The sequence below is a fragment of the Erpetoichthys calabaricus genome, chromosome 4, assembly GCF_900747795.2.
Source record: "Erpetoichthys calabaricus chromosome 4, fErpCal1.3, whole genome shotgun sequence".
Lineage (NCBI taxonomy): Eukaryota > Metazoa > Chordata > Cladistia > Polypteriformes > Polypteridae > Erpetoichthys > Erpetoichthys calabaricus.
The window spans coordinates 276,295,372-276,316,557 of record NC_041397.2 but is presented as its reverse complement, the minus strand read 5'-3'; the positions used below and the strand labels follow the sequence as shown (position 1 = coordinate 276,316,557).

Here is a 21,186-nt window from a genome sequence, read left to right as displayed (position 1 = left end):
TTGCAAAACCGAGCCGAAAACTTTTGTACGTAATGGTTTGAGCTGGCATGAGAATGAGTGCAGCTTTCCGCCAAGTTTAGTTTTTATACATTGTGATGTGAGTGTGAAAACTGGCGTATGCAACATTTTTTTGTGCATATGCACTGTCTATACATGAGGCCCCAGATCCCTCTCAGTATGGCTTTTGTATGCTCTTGCCGTGTTTGCATTACTTTTTTTGCTCAGTCCTCTGATCTTGCCAAATACAAAATCCCTGCATGTTAGGTAAAATGGCAACTGTAAACTGACCTGATGTGAGCATGTGTGTCTTGAAAACCCCATCAAGGGTTGCTTACTGTCTTGTACCAAAGGTATATAGGTTTTGCTAAGGTTTCTAGCTGCCTCGTATTGGACAAAGTTTATCTGAAGATTACATTGCCTGATACTAACTGATTAACTAGTGTGGTGCCGAGGTGTCACCCATTGTCCAGCTGCATTCAGGTCCTAATTTGGGATCCTGTTGTGGTTTGTTGTGTGGTGGGTACAGCAGCATGCTGTATCAGTGCATGCTCCTAACATCCTTCTCATCCTATTATAGAAAGAAATTAACAAAATGGTTGGATAAAGACAGCACTGAAGGCTGAAAGTGAGTAGTCTTCATTGCTTTCTTTCACACTATTTGTCCAAACAATATAGTATTAAAGCAAGTTACATTTTCTTATCTTAGCTATACATTGAGTGAATAAGTAACACTAAAACATAATACATTTAAAATACTCTGTATGAGAGAATGTCCACAAATGTAAACTAAAGGACATGGGAATAACAGCATGGCTTAAATGAACTGAAACATTATTGTCATTTTGTAGCATTTATGCACGTGTTCTGAGATGCTGTTAAAATAATGTAGCAGACCACACTGTAGTATGAACATTTTTGTATATTGAGTGCTTTGGCCGTGCAATGGGTTTTGCCATGCAAAACAATTGATTTGTTCAACAAACACTCTTAAGTATACAGTTAACAGCTGATCAAATGAGAACAAAATAGATTGAAAGATGAACCGATCAACACTGAATGCCTGTTAAATATCAATTAAGCAATGCAGATAGTTTGAGTTCCATTAACTTTTTAAAGTTTTGATAATAATATAGGATTACAGTACTGTACTTTATTTTTGTTAACTAGTACGCTGATTGTTCTTTAAAGTGAGTTTAAGTTTTAAAAGGGAATAATGGAAAGTTTATCTAAAAAGTTAGCAATTTTGTAGTCCTTGGCTTTTGCTAGTTTTGTTCACTCTTGATAGAATTGCCATGATGTGGCATAAAATAACTGGAATAGGCCCTGTTATACAACAAACAACCTTCTACTTTAATGACATTTCTTAAGCACTGCCAAAACCAGACCTCTGCCTTAGGATTTGCTGGCCACTTCAAAACTGAATTTTTACATAACCTTTTTCTTAATCTTAAAAACTGGGAATGCTGCAGCACTGGTTCAAGTAAGATAAGTACAATTACATCCACATTTTCATCGAGCAGTCTTTGATGTGCCAAATAAAAGGCTACTTTGAAGTTTCCACTCTTTATATAGTTTTCCGTTAGCACAAACACTGTCTTTCCACTGCGCTGGATGCTTTGAGAAAGGTTGTCAATGACAGGAACCCCTGGCTGCCAATCTCTTTCTTCTAAGCATGTTATGAAGAGTCGTTCACCTTGATCTTCAAGCTGAACTCTTAAATGATTTACAACCCAGTCTGTCACAAATGGATCTTTGGAGTCAAAAGCTATAAAAGCATCAAATGTGTTATTATTATGTTCCAATGCTCTATAACCCTTCAATCTGGCAATGAAAAAATGATAGAAATACCAGGCATCCCAGTAAAACAAATGCTTTGCAAATGCTACAATCAAAGTAAGAGTAACCAAAACAAACCATAACACAAATAGTATTGCTGACATACTTCCATTAACACACGAATAAAGGTCAAAGGTTACAATTGCCCTTCCTTTTTGTTCTCCAGGTGAGGAACAGGCGACATCAGTGGCAAGGCGTTGAATGTGAACATCACTTTGATCTATCCACATTAGAAAGTCCATGAGGTCACAAGTACAGTGAAATGGGTTCCCTTTCAGTGACAATACTTTCAAGTAATTATTTGATCCTGAGAGAAATGTTGACTGGTTTATCACTGTTAGTTGATTGTAATCCAAAAAGAGACTATGAAGGTTCTTGGCTCCTTCGAGAAATCCATCTGAGAGCTCGGCAATGCTGTTATAACTTAGATCGAGTATTCGTAAGGTTTCTGATAGCATCCCAAGATCCTTCGTTACATGTGTTAACTTGTTTCCATGTAGATTAAGTACTTCGATTGAGAGATTCTTTAGATTCTCCCATTGAAAATATTTTAATTTATTATTATGTAAGTTTAGTATGGTTAGAGTTTTTGGTAAAGCAAAGAAAACTTTGGTCGGAATCATTTTTATCTTGTTGAATGATAAATCAAGCACTTTCAGACTTGTGAGATTCTTGAACAGATTAACGTATCGTTTGTCACCCTCTTTCCATAGAATATCAAGTCTGTTGCCTTGAAATCTTAGCTCTTCTAGAGTCCTGCTCTTCATTTCTGTGTCAGTTAAAGAAAATATTTCATTGTAACTCATGTTCAGCACTTTTAAATGGTGCAATTTGCTAATAAACGTTAGTTTTCTGGTCACTCCTTTGGCAGTAAAATAATGGGAATTATAACTGAGATCCAAAACCTCCAATAGTTTTAATTCAGAAAAGGCATAGTCATATGCCAAGTCAATCTTGTTAAAGCTAAAGTCCATATACTTCAGTCTTTGCAGATAGGTAAATTCAGTTCCATTCAAAGCAGCTGAAATGCCATTTTTTGAGAGATTTAGACAAGCAATGTCCCCAAAACTCTTGAGCTGTTCAGGTGCAATATAAAAAATGTTATTCAAACTTAAGTCTAGTACTTTTCCATAATCAGAACACTTGGTTTTTACTACCAAATTACTTAATATGTGATTTTTTTCATTAAAGCCAAGCTTACTATTTTTAAAGTATTCTGACATTTGAGGTTGATTTACAACAATATTGTTTGTATAGCCTATGTCATGAGTAATAGATTTATTGTTCTCCTCAGGGGACAATCTGTTTTCAGATAAACAGACAATCTTCAGATTTTTAAATTTCTGTAAAACAGCAAAGTCTGCATGTCGTATGAAGTTTGTTGCTAAATTCAGTATGGAGAGTTTTGGCAGTTGAAACAGTGGGGCTAAGTCATTCATGCCAAGTTCCTGAAACACATAGCCACTGATATCTAGAACCTGAAGAGAGTATAGCTGGGCAAATGTTGTAGAAAGTCTAATTTTTTGAGGGTAACTTTTAAGTGCATAATTAAACGATAAATCAATTTTCTCCACTTTAGGAATTTTGCTTAAAAACTTTGCTTCTGCGATCTCATTCATTAACTGGTTAAACGAAAGATACAGATGTTTAATATTTTGACAGTTTTCAAACCATGCAGTTTTGACTCGCTTCAGGGAATTTTGTGAGAGATCCAACACACTTAGCTGGGTAAGGTTCTGAAAAGCATTGTCATGGATGCTGATGAAACCCTCATTGGGGCAAGACACACACGGGAATGGAGCATTAAAACAGTGAGGACAATTACCGGAGAGGTCGAGATATTTCAGCTTTGTTAGATGCCTGAATACACTCTCCTCAATGTGCTGTATTTTATTGGATCCAAGATCCAGCTTTTCAAGATTTCCTGGTAAATCTTTTGGTACTTTTGTCAAGTTATTGTATGACAATAATAACATAGTTAACTTGCTCAGGTTTGCAAATATATTTCCTAAATCTAGTGAATAGTTGCAAGGATTTCTGTAATAACAGTTCTTTCTCAGAGATATATTAGCAATGTTTGGAAGATTTAGAAGTTCTTTATTGTTTACTGAAAACAGAGAATTTGAATCCAGACTTAAATCATTCAGTCCCGGGGGGAGATCTCTTGGTATCATTTTCAGATTATTACCATCCAATAACAAAGATTTAAGTTTTGTCAAAGAAGAGAAAACTCCATCAGAAATTATTGTTGGTCCTTGTTGGTGATAATTCCATCTTAAGTCTAGGTAGGTAAGGTTTTTCAGATTTTGTAAAGACATTTTACAAATGTTGATCTTATTTTTAGAAAGGATTAAATGTGTAACATTATAAGCAATCCCTGTAGGCACTTGTGTTAAATGTCGATCTTGGCAATCAAATATAATTTTGGTTTTGTTTCTTTCCACACTGACATCACATGGAAGGGTTTTTGGTACCCAGCACTGAGCCTGGAGTTTGCCCATTACTTGCAATACTGCAAAAAAATGTAGATATCTCAACTCAGTGAGCTGAAAAAGATAACAAACAAATATATCATCAAAAGATGTTGCTTATTAAATTACACAATGCATCATTTTTATTCAAAACACTGTGATGTTAGTTTAGATATCCCCAATTAAAGAGTTCTTACAAAGGAATTAATTTGTAATTTGTAGCAGATAGTTACGAGGATGTTTAGGATAAAAGTAGCATAGATGGACCTAACAGAATCTATTCTTATTAGTAGCTAAAGAGCCCACTGCTATTGCCAGTGTAACAAAATGGGGACGACCAGTGACACTAAGAAATATTTATGACTAGTTTAGGCACGGAAGTGTAGTAGAAGCCATGGAAACCAGCTGATAACCAAAGAAAAATGCCCTAGGCCCAGGCCTAGGCCTACAGCAGGTAGAAAAGGGTTTATAACTAGAGCAACTGGAATTTTGATGCATATGATAGAAGGCAGGCATTCTTGGAACTATCATGTGTGCCAGGGCTTTGTGAGGGATGACACACGAGGACTGGCGTCAAAGGCCGGACTTAAATTGGGAACCTTACATGGCAGGGATGCCAATATTATGAAAAGACAGGAGAAGGCATTATTTTCAGCTTATTGTCTTCATCCATACGCTATGTGGCAGCATTGCTGGGCTGCGGTACCCATATGAACACCCGCAGGGAATGCCAGGAATTGTAGTCCAGGAGAGCAGCCCTGCCACTAGGGGGTGCTTCAGGGAGTTACACTCCCCATCCTTGGGGACTTCTGCATAGCCCGGAAGTGCTTCCAATCGGCAAAGTCCTGGAACTTCAATAAAAGAGGCTGCACTGCCTTTTACAGGGGAGTTGGAACTGAGAGCAGAGACAGGCAACACTTGCCTTGAAGGAGTAGCAGTGCAGAGCGAGAAAAAAAAGAATGGACAACTTGTGTGATTATTATAAAAGGTATTTCGTAATGAATCTCTTTTATTTGACCTCAGGACTTGTTTTGTGTATTATTATTGTGTTTGGGGCTCAGTGGCACCCCATAGCTTTCATAAATTTTAATTGTGAAAAATGGCCCAGGGTGCATGAATACAAGAGGCTGCTAAAATGCTCTGATAAATGGTCTCAGATATTTTAAAACAAATTCCTGAGTCCATAAGTGATTCCAAGGGTTGTCCTGGACATAAGTTCTAGCCTCAGTTTAAAAGCTTCTCCTTGTCAGTGGTTTTTAATGCTAAGAATTCGGGAGTGATTCTGGGCTAAGTTTCAATTGGCATTGAAATAGAGAGGCCAGAGCAAAACAGAGAGGATCCGAAATAGAGAACAGAGGGTTAGAGGAATTATTTGGTACTTCAGCCCAGTGGTGACCCCAGGATTTCATGTAAGGGTGTCCCTAAATTTGTCACGAGTGGGCCTAGTGTTATTTCATTACTGTTAAATATACATTTATTCACAAAAAAAAAAAATTATAAGTCCATTCATATTAACCTAAGCTTTTTTGTCCCTCTAGTTTGAATTTTTTAACACTAGTGTAAATCTACTTACAAATGATGAAGATAAACAAACTGCCTGGCTTTTGTTGATACATAAGACATACCAGCCAATCGTAAGGCACAAACTGCCAAATAATAGCCGTTATACTTTTGACCAGTATAGCAACATTTTACGTTAGTCTTATTTTCTAAACCTTACTATGTAGGCATATGCTGTATAGTCGCCATATATGTACTTTCAACATACTTTTTAAAAGTTAAATGACCTTTTCTAGTGATAAAGTTTCCTAGTGTGCAAGCCTATAATCAAGTGATATTTTAATCAAGGGAGATATTTATTAAAATGCATGTATGCAGACAGGCAATTTTCATTTGAGGAAAAAAATTAATTAAAAAGCTAAGCTATAGGGTAGGTCAATGAGAAAAGTGTGTGGGCCTAGACCCACCTGGGCCCAACACTGGCATTGCCCCTGCTTCAACCATTATGTTTAAAGTGGACAAGTGTGCAACATGGAGAGAGAAACAGAGAGAGAGTGAGAGAGACGGTTGGTCAGCTAGGTTATACTTTGTCACTCTTCTTTTGCTGTACATTCCTCTTTATATTCCTTGATTTTGGTATACATTTTTAACTTAAACCACTATCCTCATTATTTGCATGCTTTGTTTTAAGTTAGTATGCCATCCATGCTTGCACTATTACACTTTCTACTTAACTACATGGTAGTTATGTATTGTTAAGCAGACATACAGCTTCCTAAGTTATCAAATGTAGAATTATAATGTGACATGTGACATAGAGGACATACTGTACACTGTAACAAAGCATTACTACACTGTTGTTATACAGGTTGTTGCCTACTGATGTGTCGCTGGTTGAAACAGATAAATTCAGTTTAAGTTTGTGCAGTTCAATAATCGTGAACACTGAAATAATAAAATAATTTACGATACTTGATTGGAAAAACAGTGTAATGAAAGACAAAACAGAATGTTTGCAAGTGACCAAAGAAAGACAATTATTGCTCTGGAACTGACCCCAGCTTCCTTTACTGGCCAATTGGATATGACTTATGTAAACAGGCTTAAGGTCACTTGTGAAAAGACAAAACCCTATAATACCGCTGTAAAATTATACTTAGTAACTTATGACTTGCTGTGATCTATAAGCATAGTTTTAATTTTAAAAATAGCTGGCTAAGAAAATAAAGATTAATCAACTAACAAATTTTTATAGAAGTACATCAGAAAACATCTAGGGATCAACAGGTGACTGAACAAGGTTTTAGGAAATTTCAGCAGCCTAATTTTATATAAAAAGTAATGAGAAAATACAGCAGACGTCAAATGAACCTGGACAGCATTATCAATAGTAAAAAAAATGTACATTAGTTTAGGCTGATATTAAATCTTTTTGAACACATGTACTTACTTCATTGGTTGATTTGAGAGAAAAACTGCATGAAGTTATAAAATGGTGTGGTGGGTTCCCAAGGAAAGTCCCGCAACTCTTTTTTTTTTACACCATTAGCCACTGAGACTTTAACTATGAGAGAAAACCAGATATGCCACTTGCTTTCACTTGCAGCGGTTAGGCCTTTTCCTCCCTGCCTGCTTGGACACTAACATAAGGTGATGACAAGCCAAGGAAAGTGTGTTTTATAAGAAACAGCGCCATTGTCTTAGAGATGCAGCTTCCTAGACCTCTACCCTTTCGAGGTGTGTGTGTGCAACAAGAAGCTATTCATTGGAGTGACCCAGTATTTTATGTGTGGGTCTGCCTGATTTCAACTTGCTGGTGACAGTTAATTAATAAACAGGACTCAGACACCTGCACAGGGTAAGGATGTTGGAAAGTTTCAGTCAGATGATGGACATAGGGTCAGGTGATGGGAATTAGATAAAGGTGAAGACCTGCCAAGTGTGCGTGATGAGCAGGACAAAGCACTATTCATTTTAGGCTGGGAAATATTGATGGACCTAATTGGAAGCAGGTCCAAGGCTACAAGATGATTGGGAGTCAGACAAGTATGAGTAATGGGTTTTATAATAAGAATTGCAATAAAAGTATGGTCTGCCCATTGCTTGGCGCCCATTTCACTTGATTTGAGTCTGTGTATGCATCACACAATAAAGCTTGATTCTACTGACTTCCTGAGACTCCATGTGCCTTCTTGAGAAAAGTTGGGGCTGCCACAACATGAGCCTAGTGTCAGAAACTTGCTGGTCACACATTTGATTTTGTCTTAAAAGTCATAAAGAATGCCTTGTATGTGTATGAGAACTTCCAAGCAATGGCTGTTCATCTGGAAGTACAATGCATTAAGTTCAGCTTCAAGGAAACTGTGAAAGCACTTGTTTTGGATATTGCAAGTAGAAGAGAGGCTCAGCTATGCGATGTCTTGTGCCTTATGTACTACTACAGAATGAGATTGCAGCAAAACTCACCTTCCTGGAAAGCACTCTTACAGCACTGGCACAGTCAGGCAGCATGTTGTAGGCTGTCAGTAAAAGGAGCTTGCTCTTAATACTTTAGAAATGTAAAACTATGCTAGAAAGCCATAATGGAATTGTGTAATTCTTCATCCTTAATAATAATAATAATAGGTTACATTTATCGAGCACCTTTCACAAACCCAAGGTCGCTTTACATACAGAGTAAAAAAAAAAAAAATACACAGAAGACTAAAGTTTGTAGAAGGGGAAAGTTTTGAGTTGCGATTTAAAAGTGCAGAAACAGGAGTAATTTCAGAGAGACTGAGGAAGAGAGTTCCAGAGTTGAGGTGCTATAGCACTGAAGGACCTGCCTCCCAAGGTGGAGAGTCTGGTGCGTGGGACAGTAAGGAGATTACTGCTTGAGGACCTGAGAGAGCGACAAGGAGTGTAAGGAGCTAGGAGCTGAGTGAGGTAGAGAGGGGCAAGGTTATGTAGGGCTTTGAAGGTGAGAAGCAGAATTTTTACTTTAATCCTTCATAGAGCCGGTAACCAGTGAAGCTGGGAGAGAACAGGGGAGATGTGAGCAAAACACTTTGTGTGGGTGAGGTCTTTGGCTGTGGAGTTCTGAATGTACTGTAGCTTCTGTATAGATTTTGCAGGGAGGCCAATGAAGAGGGAATTACAGTAATCAATACGAGACATTATGAAACAATGAACCAGAGTTTGAGCATCAGACAAGGACAGAAATGGACGGAGGCGGGCAATGTTACGGAGATGATAGAATGATCCTTGAGATATCATGAGAAGTGTCCATAGTATGGAGTATTTTAAAAATAAATAAATAAAGGAGCCCTTGTACTTCAGTGATACAGGTGCACGTAGTAGTGCAGATCCAGAGTTTTGTTGAGGTCCTCGACTGATTATGCATTCACATACAGATAAGTGCTGTTTGGTTGATTGCCTCATTAGCTCTGTAATCAGCACCATCACACCTGCTTCCCTAATAGTATAAAAAGAAGCCTCAGCAAGAAATTGAGAGATTGAGAGACAAGAAAGAGAAGCATGGAGGTTAAACAGAAAGTAAAAAAGGCAAAGAAAAGAGACAGGATTACGGCTAAGCTGATGTTACAGGCTGGAGACAGGTTGTCAGATTTGGCCCCAAGAGGCATGTGTGACCGGCGCTACAGTGTCAGGGTTACTCCTTGTGGCACCCGGACGGGGCTCACGCCCGGCCGGGACACCCAGGAGGACAGGAGGAGGGCTTATTGCTCCTCCAGAACGCGAGAGGGCGCCCGCCCTGGTTGTATTGGGGGCTTGGAAGCTCTACCCTGTAGGAGCCCGTGGCCACCTCCAGGGGGTGCCCTGATGCCTTGGGGACCCTGGACCCCAGCGCTTCCGCCACACCCGGAAGTGCTGGGGGGAAGAGAAGAAGGGACACCCGGAGTGCCTACAGGTACACAGCCGACACTTCCTCCACACTGGGGAGTGCCGGTGGAAGATTGCCGGGGAGCACCTGGAGCACATCCGGGTGTGTATAAAAGGGGCCGCCTCCCTCCAGTCATGGACAAGAGTCGGGAGGAAGGAAGGTGATGTCAGTAGGACAGCAAGGAGGCGGCCTGAAGACAGAGAAGGCATTGTTGAGAGGCCAGAACTTTGGGGTCTTTGGGGTCTGTGAGCACAGTAAGACTGTAAATATTAGTGTAAATAAACCTGTGTTGGGTAACATGAACGTGTCTGCCTGTCTGTGTCCGAGCCAGTTGCCACATCCTACAGAAAAACCCTAGGGTTTTCTGGTGGTGGTGGTGAATAACAGATGGAGCAGGTCTTATGAGATCCTTGCGGTCATCATGGGATGATGGCAAGGGACACAATCTTTGCTTGGGGTGCCCCAGTAAGGCACTGCCTAAAGTGACTGGGGCCCAAGCTGATAAGAAGGTGGACTGCATCTGTTGGTGAGTGTTTCCTTGGGCTGAGGAGATCTTGTGGTGAGCTGAGGAGACATCAGAGTGAGAGGGCACTGGGGCAAGCTAAGGATTTAGAGAAAGATAGATCCTGTGTGTTTTAAACTTGTTTTATTGATTATTTATCGATTATTTAACCTCCACAAAAGACCCTATTCTGATTGAGAATATTTATTTATTATGGAAGATTGCACTGCCTTGATTTAGACTTTTGTTTGGAATTGAAAAAAATGATAGCACAAAGCACTTTGTACAATCTCTTGCTTGGTTATGTGCCCTCATTGCACTGACTCTTTTGGTCTTGAGTATCAATTGTTCTGGGTTCATGGATGATGTGGCAGCTGGAACGAACCCCGAACAGCGCAAGATCAGCAACTGCTCTCTTCAAGTTTGACATCCCTTCGGACTAGAAGTCACATAATGTGATCCCAGCTTTAGGCAGCTTCCTGTTTACCTTACTTAAAATGTCCAGATGGTCTCATTCTTTACACTTATAAATCATGTGCTACAGCTAAGGTTTGGAGGGTAACAACCAACAACAACCAATCTCCTGCCATCCTGCTGGAGTCCACTTTTACAATAGCAACATATTGTGTCATCTATTGACCACAAGTTAGTTCAACTCCTGCCGGCCCTTCTTCACTTTTATGTCTCTTCTGACAGATGCTCAGGTATCTCAGGCCTTAGCTGAGTATACAGGTACTAGAAAAATATTGCAGATTTCTCCATGCTGCCCTCCTCTTTTGATCTTTTATTTTGTTGCGCCTTTCCATGGTATCTACTATACTTAGTTGTAGTAGTGCACATTTTGGCTCCTTCTTACCTTTTCTTTGGGCCTTTGAATGTCCTGTACAACCCTTTAATTTAGGGTAACATTTGATTACCAGACCATCCATTACATTAGATACAGTATATCAGATCCTGTATGGAATGTGATGTTAGGCAATGCCTTGAAATAAAAAGGCTTTGTAGTTACTAGGTGCCAAAACTTGAACAGTAAGATAATACACCACTGAATCCATTTAGATCTGCATCATAATAAAATAATGAGTCTGAGTGACCAACACTACAATCCTACCGGCCCCACACTAGTTCAAAACAAACCACTAGCAGTAAACAATGAAAAATGAGATCAGTACTATCTTAGGAAACAAAAAAGATCAATAATATTCATAAATCCACTTTGTGTTGTAATGCTCCCCAATTTACAGCAATACATTTAAACAGCAAAACATAAACAAGATATAAAACATTTCCCAAGCTAAGATGTATAATGATATAATACCAAATCCAAATAATTAATACAATTAATCTATTTTTTCACTGCTCAAATGGCAGTGTGTTCACTATTCATGACTTTGTCATTACCACAAAACACTCAACAACATTTTAGGTGGAAGCAAACTGTAGAAATATAAACATAATGCTATGGACTGATTTTACTAATCCATTTCACTTCTTGTTATTGAGCAAGCCAAGAAAAAAGTGGTTTAACGTGCCCTCTTTTGCTTCCCTGAAAGAAAGTGACACTGCCTGCATGAGTAAGAGCAACACGCTATTTTTGATTATATTATTAATTAGTTACCTGGAACCTTATGTGGATAGATATGGTGGCCATTCAGCCCTCACTTTATAAGTCTCCACTGTAGGGACTGACCCTTAATAGATAGATAGATAGATAGATAGATAGATAGATAGATAGATAGATAGATAGATAGATAGATAGATAGATAGATAGATAGATAGATAGATAGATAGATAGATAGATAGATAGATAGATAGACACAAAAATGGTCTGAACACAACAGAATGACTAAAAAGGAAGAAAAATTTAAAAAGAAAACTTCTGACTTGGCAGTCCCAGTGACAGTGTTGTATCGTGCAGGCATTAGTATAAAGGAGTGACAGCAGCATTTCTTCACCCACTGTTAGTGTGTCAGAGAGAGGATCTGCATCATTGTTCATAATTGCACTCAGTTTTGTTTTAATAAGTGACCGGTCAATAACCAGTTCCTTGGCTTTACTGATGTTAAGTTGCAAACAATTGTATTTACACCAAGAAACAAACTTTTTTACCTGACACCTATATTCAGTCTCATACCCCTTGATTGATACATCCTATAAATGCATGATCATTTGAGAATTTCTGCAAGTATCATGACCTGTGTTATTTTTATAGTCTGAGGTGTTCAGAGTGAAGAGGACAAGAGACAGGATTGATCCTTGTGGTGCTCCAGTGTTGCTCACATCCATATTAGAAACACAGTCCTTGAGTCTCCCAAACTGCGGTCTTCCTGACAGACAGTCCTTTATCCAGGACACCACAACCTCATCCACCTGCATATCTCTGAGTTTACCCCTGAAAAGGGACACTTAGATGGTATCGAAGGCACTAGAGAAATCAAAAAACTTATCCTCACAGTTCTGCCAGCTTTGTCCAGGTGAGAATAAGCCTTGTGAGGCAGACAGATAATTGTATCCTCCACTCCAGTCTTTGTCCAAAAGGCAAACTGCAGTAGGTCCAGGTGGTCTACCACAAGAGGACTTATATAGTCCAGGACCAGTTTCTCAAACGTCTTCATGATGTGAGACATAAGTGCCACTGGTCTTTAGGTGAAGAGGTGCCCACTTTTTTTGGAACAGGAACAATGCAGGATGTTTTCTTTAACAGCTGCACTTTGAAGCCTTAGGGACCGACTGAACAGGTGACAGGGGACACCACAAAGTTGGTCAGCACAAGCCTTGAGATCTCGCGGACTGACTCCACCAGGTCCAGTAGCTTTTGCTGTTTGTGGTTTCCTCAGGTTGTCTTCTTACTTGTTCTTCAGTTATGGACAGTTCACACTGATGGTCCGAGGTGGACTTGTCATTGGCCATTACAATTGATGTGGTAGGAGTTCCTGTTGTAGTAGGGGTGGTCAGGAAAACTTGTCTTTGGAAAAAGATAGGAGTGGGAGGGAAAATCTATTACAAAATTTAGTTCAGGGTGTTAGCTTTGTCCACATCCCCTTCTAGAATTTGAGCCTTGGATTGTTGAGTCCAGTAATTAGTTACAGTCCATTCCAAACATATTTCATGTTATTCAGAGGTTTTTTTTTTTTTTTTTTTTTTAGCTTTGTAAGCCTGCTTTCCATTACTCAGCTTTTTCTGTAGTACTAACAGTGGGAGTTGAACATTATTATGGCGTGAATGTGAACAGAGTAATACTAGTTTTTGGGTTAAGCAAAAAAATAAAAATTAAGCCATTTCCAACTAATTCAAATAAATCAAATCAGATTCTCCTGTTCACTTACTACTCTCTCTCTTTCTGTCTCTTTCTGATTCTCTGCCTTGTACACTTTGAAGTAACTCCTCAGCTTTAAACTCAAAGATAGATCTGCAAGCAGTAAACTCCTCACTGGAGTTACCTTGGGAGCCACAGCTTAAAATCAATTCAGAGAGCAGACGTGCCCAAGCAAAATTCAACAGCTGCTAGACTACATCAGATCTCTGAGTGCACCCTTTTACATGCACTCTCATTAATGTTCAGAAAAGCTCCAGCCATCTTACATAGAGCACCTTTCCTGCTACCTACTAGTATGAGGGACTATGTCTGATTTCAGGCCTACCTACACAATTCTTTTATTCTGAAGCCCTAGGAACTTTGAAGCATTTACTCATTTGGCATTTTCTAAATGTGCCTTGGCACCCCAATTCTAACCAAACATTTTAGATGGAATTTCTGCTATCTCTTGAATGCTATTTTTTCTGTAAATGGACCATATTGGGAATTTCTCCTGTTGTCTCATATAATAGCCAATTCTCTTCCAAACAAGTTTCCACTAGTAGATCATCAGATTGGACAGCTTTGTCTTTGATTTTCTTTGTTGTAACTGACCATGGACCCCCCAAGAGCTTTGATTTCTCCATAGATGCTTCTTACTCAATGTTTTGTTTTCCTTTTCTCTGTTGTCAACTGGCCACAGTTCAAAAATTAATTAATGAACGGATGTTGCTGGGCTCAATTTATGTATCAGTTTCACACTACTTTGTTTTTCCTGTCTCTTTAGACAAATCTGTGTCTTTATTGTTACTATTAAACATATAGTTCCTAAATTAGAAGTGATTACTTGAATATCTTGTTCCAATCTATATTCCCTAGAGCAAATATTTACAGCTTAATAAGAAAACTGCTTAAAACAAAAACTATTTGCAAGCAGTATCTGGAACAAGCCAAAAATGGAAATATGGTGCCTTATAGGAGCAACACAGTCTCATTTCAACCAGCCAGGGGTGACGTCCTGCCTCATAGCATCTACACATGCAAGTATTAGCCTTCTTCCAGTTTTATCAGTCCATTCCAAAACTGAGTGAACTGATATTACCTTCCTCAGCTGATGATTGTGTGTTTACCTGTTGGTCAGGAAGCCTTACATCCTCTTGTTCACCATAAAAGGTGTCACATTCTCATCAAGCAGACAGAGGACACACTCAGCCCTTCCATCAGCAACTTTCTAAGAGATCTGTCCTCTTCTCTTTCTTCCACACTTCTCTCTCTCTTTATCTCATTTTTTCCCCTGGACATTTCCTTTCTAGAAAATAAAACTTAACAGGGTCTCTCTTGCACCCTTATTAGCAAATGTGGAGATCTGGATATGTGCCTTAAAAATCTTGGAGTTACCATTCCTTAGACCGTACCAAGATGGTAACTCCTTCTCACTACCGTAACCTGTCCAAGTTGAACATCGGTGTTTCAGAACCAATAGAACCATTATAAGTGGCAATATTGCTATTCATGCCTAAAAACAGGATAGGCTCTGGCTACACCAACAATGCGTTTCATGATGGATTGATGGACACATGGTTCTGGATTTCTAAAATTTTCATTTAATTTCTGTAAAATAAAAAGATGATAATCATCAAAGGCAGAACTTCATTGTAGTTTATATGCTATCTGCCATTATTCCCTGCCAAAGGCAGCTTTTGAGTACAAAAGTATACTGTATTTGAATAATTTTAATATGAAATCTATTTCCAACTATAGATGAAAGAGTCTTATTTATTATGGATTTACCTTTTCTTTATTACCACATAAATAATTATATATTAGAACTAACATGTACATTATGTATTATGTGGCAATTGGCAAAAAATATGAAATCAATCAATTAACTAAGAATGCAGACTTAAAATATGTACTATACCAGGTAGGTTGATGGATTTTGCTCAGTACCCTGTCTTAAAGCAAGAAAAACTAATGACTTCATGACTTCTGTGCTTTTAAAGTAAAAAAAAAAATGCATCTCCAGCAGCACGTTTGTTAAAAAAAAGATAACTGAGGTATTAATACAGCAGCCATAGAAGGATTCATCTATCAGCTTTCTATACAGGCCAATTCCTGTACACGCCAATTCCATATACAATTAGTTGTTGTAGGCAGAACATATCCTGGCATGAATTAGCCCTGAATAGGACCTTGGTCTATTTCATGCACACTCATGCACACACCCAGATTTAATGACAGTGAAAACAAATTCTGTGGAAACAATGATGACCATCTATTCAAACTCTACTGAACTGTTTCAAATGTACAATTATAGAAGAGTGCTAATACTGTGAAAAGCAAGCACCAAATCTCTAACTGCATTTAATTAACATAAGTAAAAAAGAATTAATAAGAAAGATAATTCAGACTTACCATTCTGCTTTATGTTCCAATTAAAGCCACTTCTGCATGGAAGGGAAATTGTCTACTGGCTTGACTTCTCTAATTTTCATTAAAAGTAACTTACAGTTAGTAAAGCAGAAACTCTGTCATGGTGTGCCACAAAGAATCTGATTTAGTAATACACTTTTGCTTCCTAAATCTCAAGGCATATTTCTTTAGGTGTTATTTTTTCTCTTATTATTGTCATTACAGGAAATTAACTTGTAGCAGCTTGGTAACTATCAAGAAGACATCCTACCCCAAGTCCTCCTGGATTCTTTGCTCTGTCCACTGCTTACCAATAATTATCATCAATAAGGTAAAATGCAGGATCAATTTAGAGGCAGAGATGTTAAACTCAATTACAAAATTATGTACAAACATACATTGTATATCCAACATATACAAAGTATACTTTTTAAAATCTATGGAATATGTTTGGGATTGTGAATATGTATGTGAGTGTGGTTTACAATGTACCAGAACACTATGAAAGGCTGGCTGTGTCCACTGTTATCAGAGTTGTCTACCATTCTCCACAACTTTATAATGTTTTTATATATTAGAGAAATGCCTGAGTCCTCAAGACTAATCAATATTTTTCCGAAGTAGAAGTAGGTGAGGAAAGTCGGGCAGGTTTTGTTTAACAAAATTTCTGATTTGAAAGTAGTGAAAGAAATGTGTTGCTGGAAGGTTAAATTTGGAGGGTAATTGTTTATAGGATGCAAAGACATTGTCTATGTACAGATTTCTAAGTGATTTAATCTCGATGTTTCCAGACATTGAAAGCTGCATACATTTGAGAGAGAGGAAAAAGGTGGTTATCATGCAAAGGTACCAAAGATAAAATCTTCTCTATCTTAAAGTACTTCCTGCATTGGTTCCATATACTGAGTGAATGAAGCACAATTGGGTTATTAGTATATTGGCGATAGCTTGAATTTACTGGGGTACAAAGCAAGGAATATAAAGAAGTACTGCAGGATTTTATTTCTATTGCGGACCAGGCCTGTGTACGTTCATCCATTTGTGTCAATGTCCAGGTTTTTATAGCTTGTATATTTGATGCCCAGTAATAAAACTGGAAGTTAGGTAGAGCCATGCCATCTTTTGCCTTATGTCTTTGTAGGGTCACCCTTTGGATGCGTGGATGTTTTGAATTCCAAATAAATGAGGTTATGATTGAATCTAACTTCTTAAAAAAATGATTTGTTGATGTATATTGGAATGCTTTGAAATAGAAAAAGAAGCTTAGGAAGGATATTCATCTTTACAATGTTAATTCTTCCAGCTAAAGTGAGATGAAGGGTAGACCATCTATGCAAGTCTTGCTTAAGTTTTTCCAAGCAGATAGCAAAATTTTGTTGTTAAGAGCTTTATGTTTACTTGAGATATTTGCCCATAGGTATCTGAACTGATCTGTGATGATAAAAGGGAAGGTGTCCAATCTAACATTGTGTGCTGGAGAGTTCACTGGAAAGATTACACTTTTATTCAAATTAATTCTGAGACCAGAAATCTTTTGAAATTCTGTTAGTGCTGCTAGGACTGCAGGCACAGTATTTTGTGGATCTGATATATACAGTACCATATCATCTGCATATAGTGAAATTTTCTGTTCAAGTCCTATTCTGATAATCCCCTTATCTGATAAGCATTTCGACAGTGAACTGCCAGTGGCTCTACGGCGATTGCAAAAAGAAGTGGTGACAAGGGGTATCCTTGTCTAGTACCACGTTCTAGTTTGACGTAGTCTGAAATAATATTGTTAATACAAACTGAAGCTTCTGGACTGATATACAGAAGTTTAATCCATGCACATACTGTATGTTCGGGCCAAACCCAAATTTTTCCAATATGGTGAAACGGTAGTTCCTTTTAACCATATCAAATTCTTTTTCTGCATCCAACTATAATAATATCTCCGGGGTGTTAGACTTTGTGGGTGAATATATTACATTTAAAATGCGACGAAGATTGGAAGCTAAGTGTCTGCCATTAATAAATCCAGTTTGGTTTTGTGATATTATTGAAAGAAGAACTTTCTCAATCCTACTGTCAAGAACTTTGGAGAGTATCTTAACATCGTTATTCAGAAGTGAGCTTGGTCTGTATGATACGCATTGTAATAAGTCCTTATTTTGCTTACGAAACACAGTAATTAATGCTTGGCGAAAAGTTTGAGGTAGGATTTTATTGTCTCTAGCTTCTGGAAATGTTGGTAGTAAAAGGGGAGCTAACTTAATTGAGAATTTTTTATAAAAGGGCCTGCTGCTTTCCTGCTCTGAAATGAGTTCATAGAATCTAGTAATTCTGATAGTGCTAGAGGTTTGTCCAATTCTATTGCACTGAGAGTATAGTTGTAGTATTTGTAATGCATCCAAAAACACGTTAGGTTGTGTCTTTTGTTCTTTAGTCTGAGTAGAATATAAGGCCTTATAGTAGTTTCTAAATGTGTGTATTATATTTTTAAATGATCAATGATTTTGTCTCTGTCTGTGTTGGTAATTGATGTTATTGCATTGCGAACTTCCTGCTTGTGGATTTGTTGAGATAAGATCTTATTAGGTTTCTCTTCATGTTCACAGTAATGATGTCATATTTAAAAATTAGTTGTTCTGTTTCTTTTGTTGTACACTTCTCATCTGCTAATAACAGTGGGTTAAGGCACCATCTGCGAGATGAACATATGGGGCAAAGTGATTTAAGCTCCATGATCAAAGGGACGTGGTCAGAGATAACAATAGCGTCGTACTTACAAGCTTTAATTGTGGGCAAGAAATTGTTATCTATGAAGAAATAATCAATTCTTGAGTAACAGTGATGCACAGGTGAGTAGAAGGAATATGCTCTTGAATTTGGGTTTAGGAATCTCCAGGGGTCTAATAAGTTATGATGAGTTATAAACTATGTGATTGTTTTTGCAGTGTTAGATATCATCACTCCTGTGGCAGAAGACCTATCGCGGTCTGGATTTAAAACACAATTAAAGTCACCAGCCATTATAATTTTATGAGTGTTCATATTGGGAATGAATGCAAATACGTTTTGGATGTGTCCCTATCATCGACATTGGGTGCGTAGATATTTATCAAAATTACTTTACAGTGAAATAAATTACCCATGATGATCACATATTGCCCTTCAGGATCAAATACTACATCTGATACTACAAATGAGATTGTTCTATGTATAAGAATTCCCACACCTCTAGTTTTCTTTGTAAAGCTGGAATGGAATATTTAGCCAGTCCAATCTCTGTGCAGCCGGACCTGATCCTTGCTTACTAAGTTGGTCTTCTGCAAAAATACTACTTTAGCATTTAGACCTGTTAGGCGGGCAAATACTCTCTTTCTCTTTAATTTGTGATCGAGACCTTTAACATTCCAGGTCACAAAGTTAACTGTTTGGTGATCTTTTGTTGACATTCTGTAATCTTAATTTAAGATAATAGTACATTATTACATAAAACAGCTTTGACCTTAATTTCCAATTCTTCCAGGTGTTATTGCCATGAAGTCTATTGTTATGTTGGCTCTTTCCAATATAAGGATTAATAGGATAGATAAGAAATAGCTTGCTCTCTTTCTCCCCCCCCCCCTTGTCCCCCCGCCCGCCCCATTTTGCCTCCCCAAGAAAGGCTAAACTGCACTTCACAAAGTCCCAGTCCTCTGACATACCATGCCAGCATGTCCAAAACAAAACAAGCCCCCAAGCAATGGTGCATGAGGATTAAAATAAAGATATCTATTGATCGTACATTCCAAATACTATAAACATAACATGTAATCTTAAACAGTTTGAGAAAATAAACCCAGGGAATGATGTTAAACAGTAGACTGGATAAGCAGATCACATTTGATAGTAAGCCCTAATACAATGAACCAAGGGTATAATGTTAAACAGTCCACTATGAAGAAGCAAAAAAAATCCATATACATACATACACTCTTATAATTGTAATTAAAACATAAAAAAATGGCAGATAAGGGAATAGAATGTGTAATTATGGAATGAGTTTCATTGCGAATGGATCCTACAGCAGGTAAGATTTTTCCGTGCTAGGACACAATGCAACTCACGATCATCTTTCAAAAAGTGTTGGGATCAGTTTTCGTAGCTCTTTTTCTGCTTCCTTTGTTGAGGTAAAAATGTAGAACTTGCTTTGAATATCCACTTTCAGTTTGGCAGAATACAAGAGGCTGTATCTGATCATGGCTTTCCTAAGCTCGGTTTAATTCTGTGTTTTGGGACACATTTAGCAGATGTTGAGGGTGAGAAATAAGGGAAAATACGAATGTGGTTATTTTCAAATATAATCTCTTGTTTCTGTCTGAGAAGTAACATTGTATGTAGTTTAAACTGTAGTTTTTCAAGCACACAATGAAAGTCCTAGGCTTTGAGGTATTCGATCCACATATGCGGTAAGCTGCTGCTATCTCAGTGTCTGATTTGAAATCCTCTCCAATTATTTTAAAGAATAGTTCAGCTACAAATTTCACTGGGTTTGGACGTTCACGATTTTCAGGGAGACCTTCGATTCTGATATTATTCCTTCTGCATCCATCTTCCAGTGCAGCAAGTCTGTCTCCAAGCACTTTGCATCCGGAATTAGCAGCCATTGCTTTTTCATCAGCGGTAGATGCCAGTTGTTCCGCTATTTCAATATGAGTCGTGAACGTTTGCTTAACGCCTTCAATCTGAGCACCAAGTGCTCTAAGCTTATTCTCAAATTTAGGCGCATTTTCCTGTATTTTTTCCTCAATCTTTTCTAGCATACCTTTAAAGGCTGCCTGAAAGCGATTGCTTAAAAGGGTTTCCTGGTCTTTAATATCCTGAAACAGCTTCTCGTTTGTCTTGTGTATGCCCTTTATTTCTTTCCTTATATTGTTTATGGGGCAACACGGTGGCACAGTGGTAGCGCTGCTGCCTCGCAGTTAGGAGACCCAGGTTCGCTTCCCGGGTCCTCCCTGCGTGGAGTTTGCCTGTTCTCCCCGTGTCTGTGTGGGTTTCCTCCGGGCGTTCCGGTTTCCTCCCACAGTCCAAAGACATGCCGGTTAGGTGGATTGGCGATTCTAAATTGGCCCTAGTGTGTGCTCGGTGTGTGGGTGTGTTTGTGTGTGTCCTGCGGTGGGTTGGCACCCTGCCTGGGATTGGTTCCTGCCTTGTGCCCTGTGTTGGCTGGGATTGGCTCCAGCAGACCCCCGTGACCCTGTGTTTGGGTTCAGCGGGTTGGAAAATGGATGGATGGATATTGTTTATGTCCTTTATATTATCA

At 38.4% G+C, this 21,186-nt stretch overlaps 1 protein-coding gene across 1 annotated transcript; it reads right to left on the bottom strand.

The window, feature by feature from the left end:
- Positions 1 to 1,188: 1,188 nt before the first annotated feature.
- Positions 1,189 to 4,377, bottom strand: LOC114650907 (toll-like receptor 8). The gene has a single exon (XM_028800830.2). It carries the CDS (start codon positions 4,335 to 4,337, stop codon positions 1,263 to 1,265), a length of 3,075 nt encoding a protein of 1,024 aa, XP_028656663.2. The 5' UTR covers positions 4,338 to 4,377; the 3' UTR covers positions 1,189 to 1,262.
- Positions 4,378 to 21,186: the final 16,809 nt, after the last annotated feature.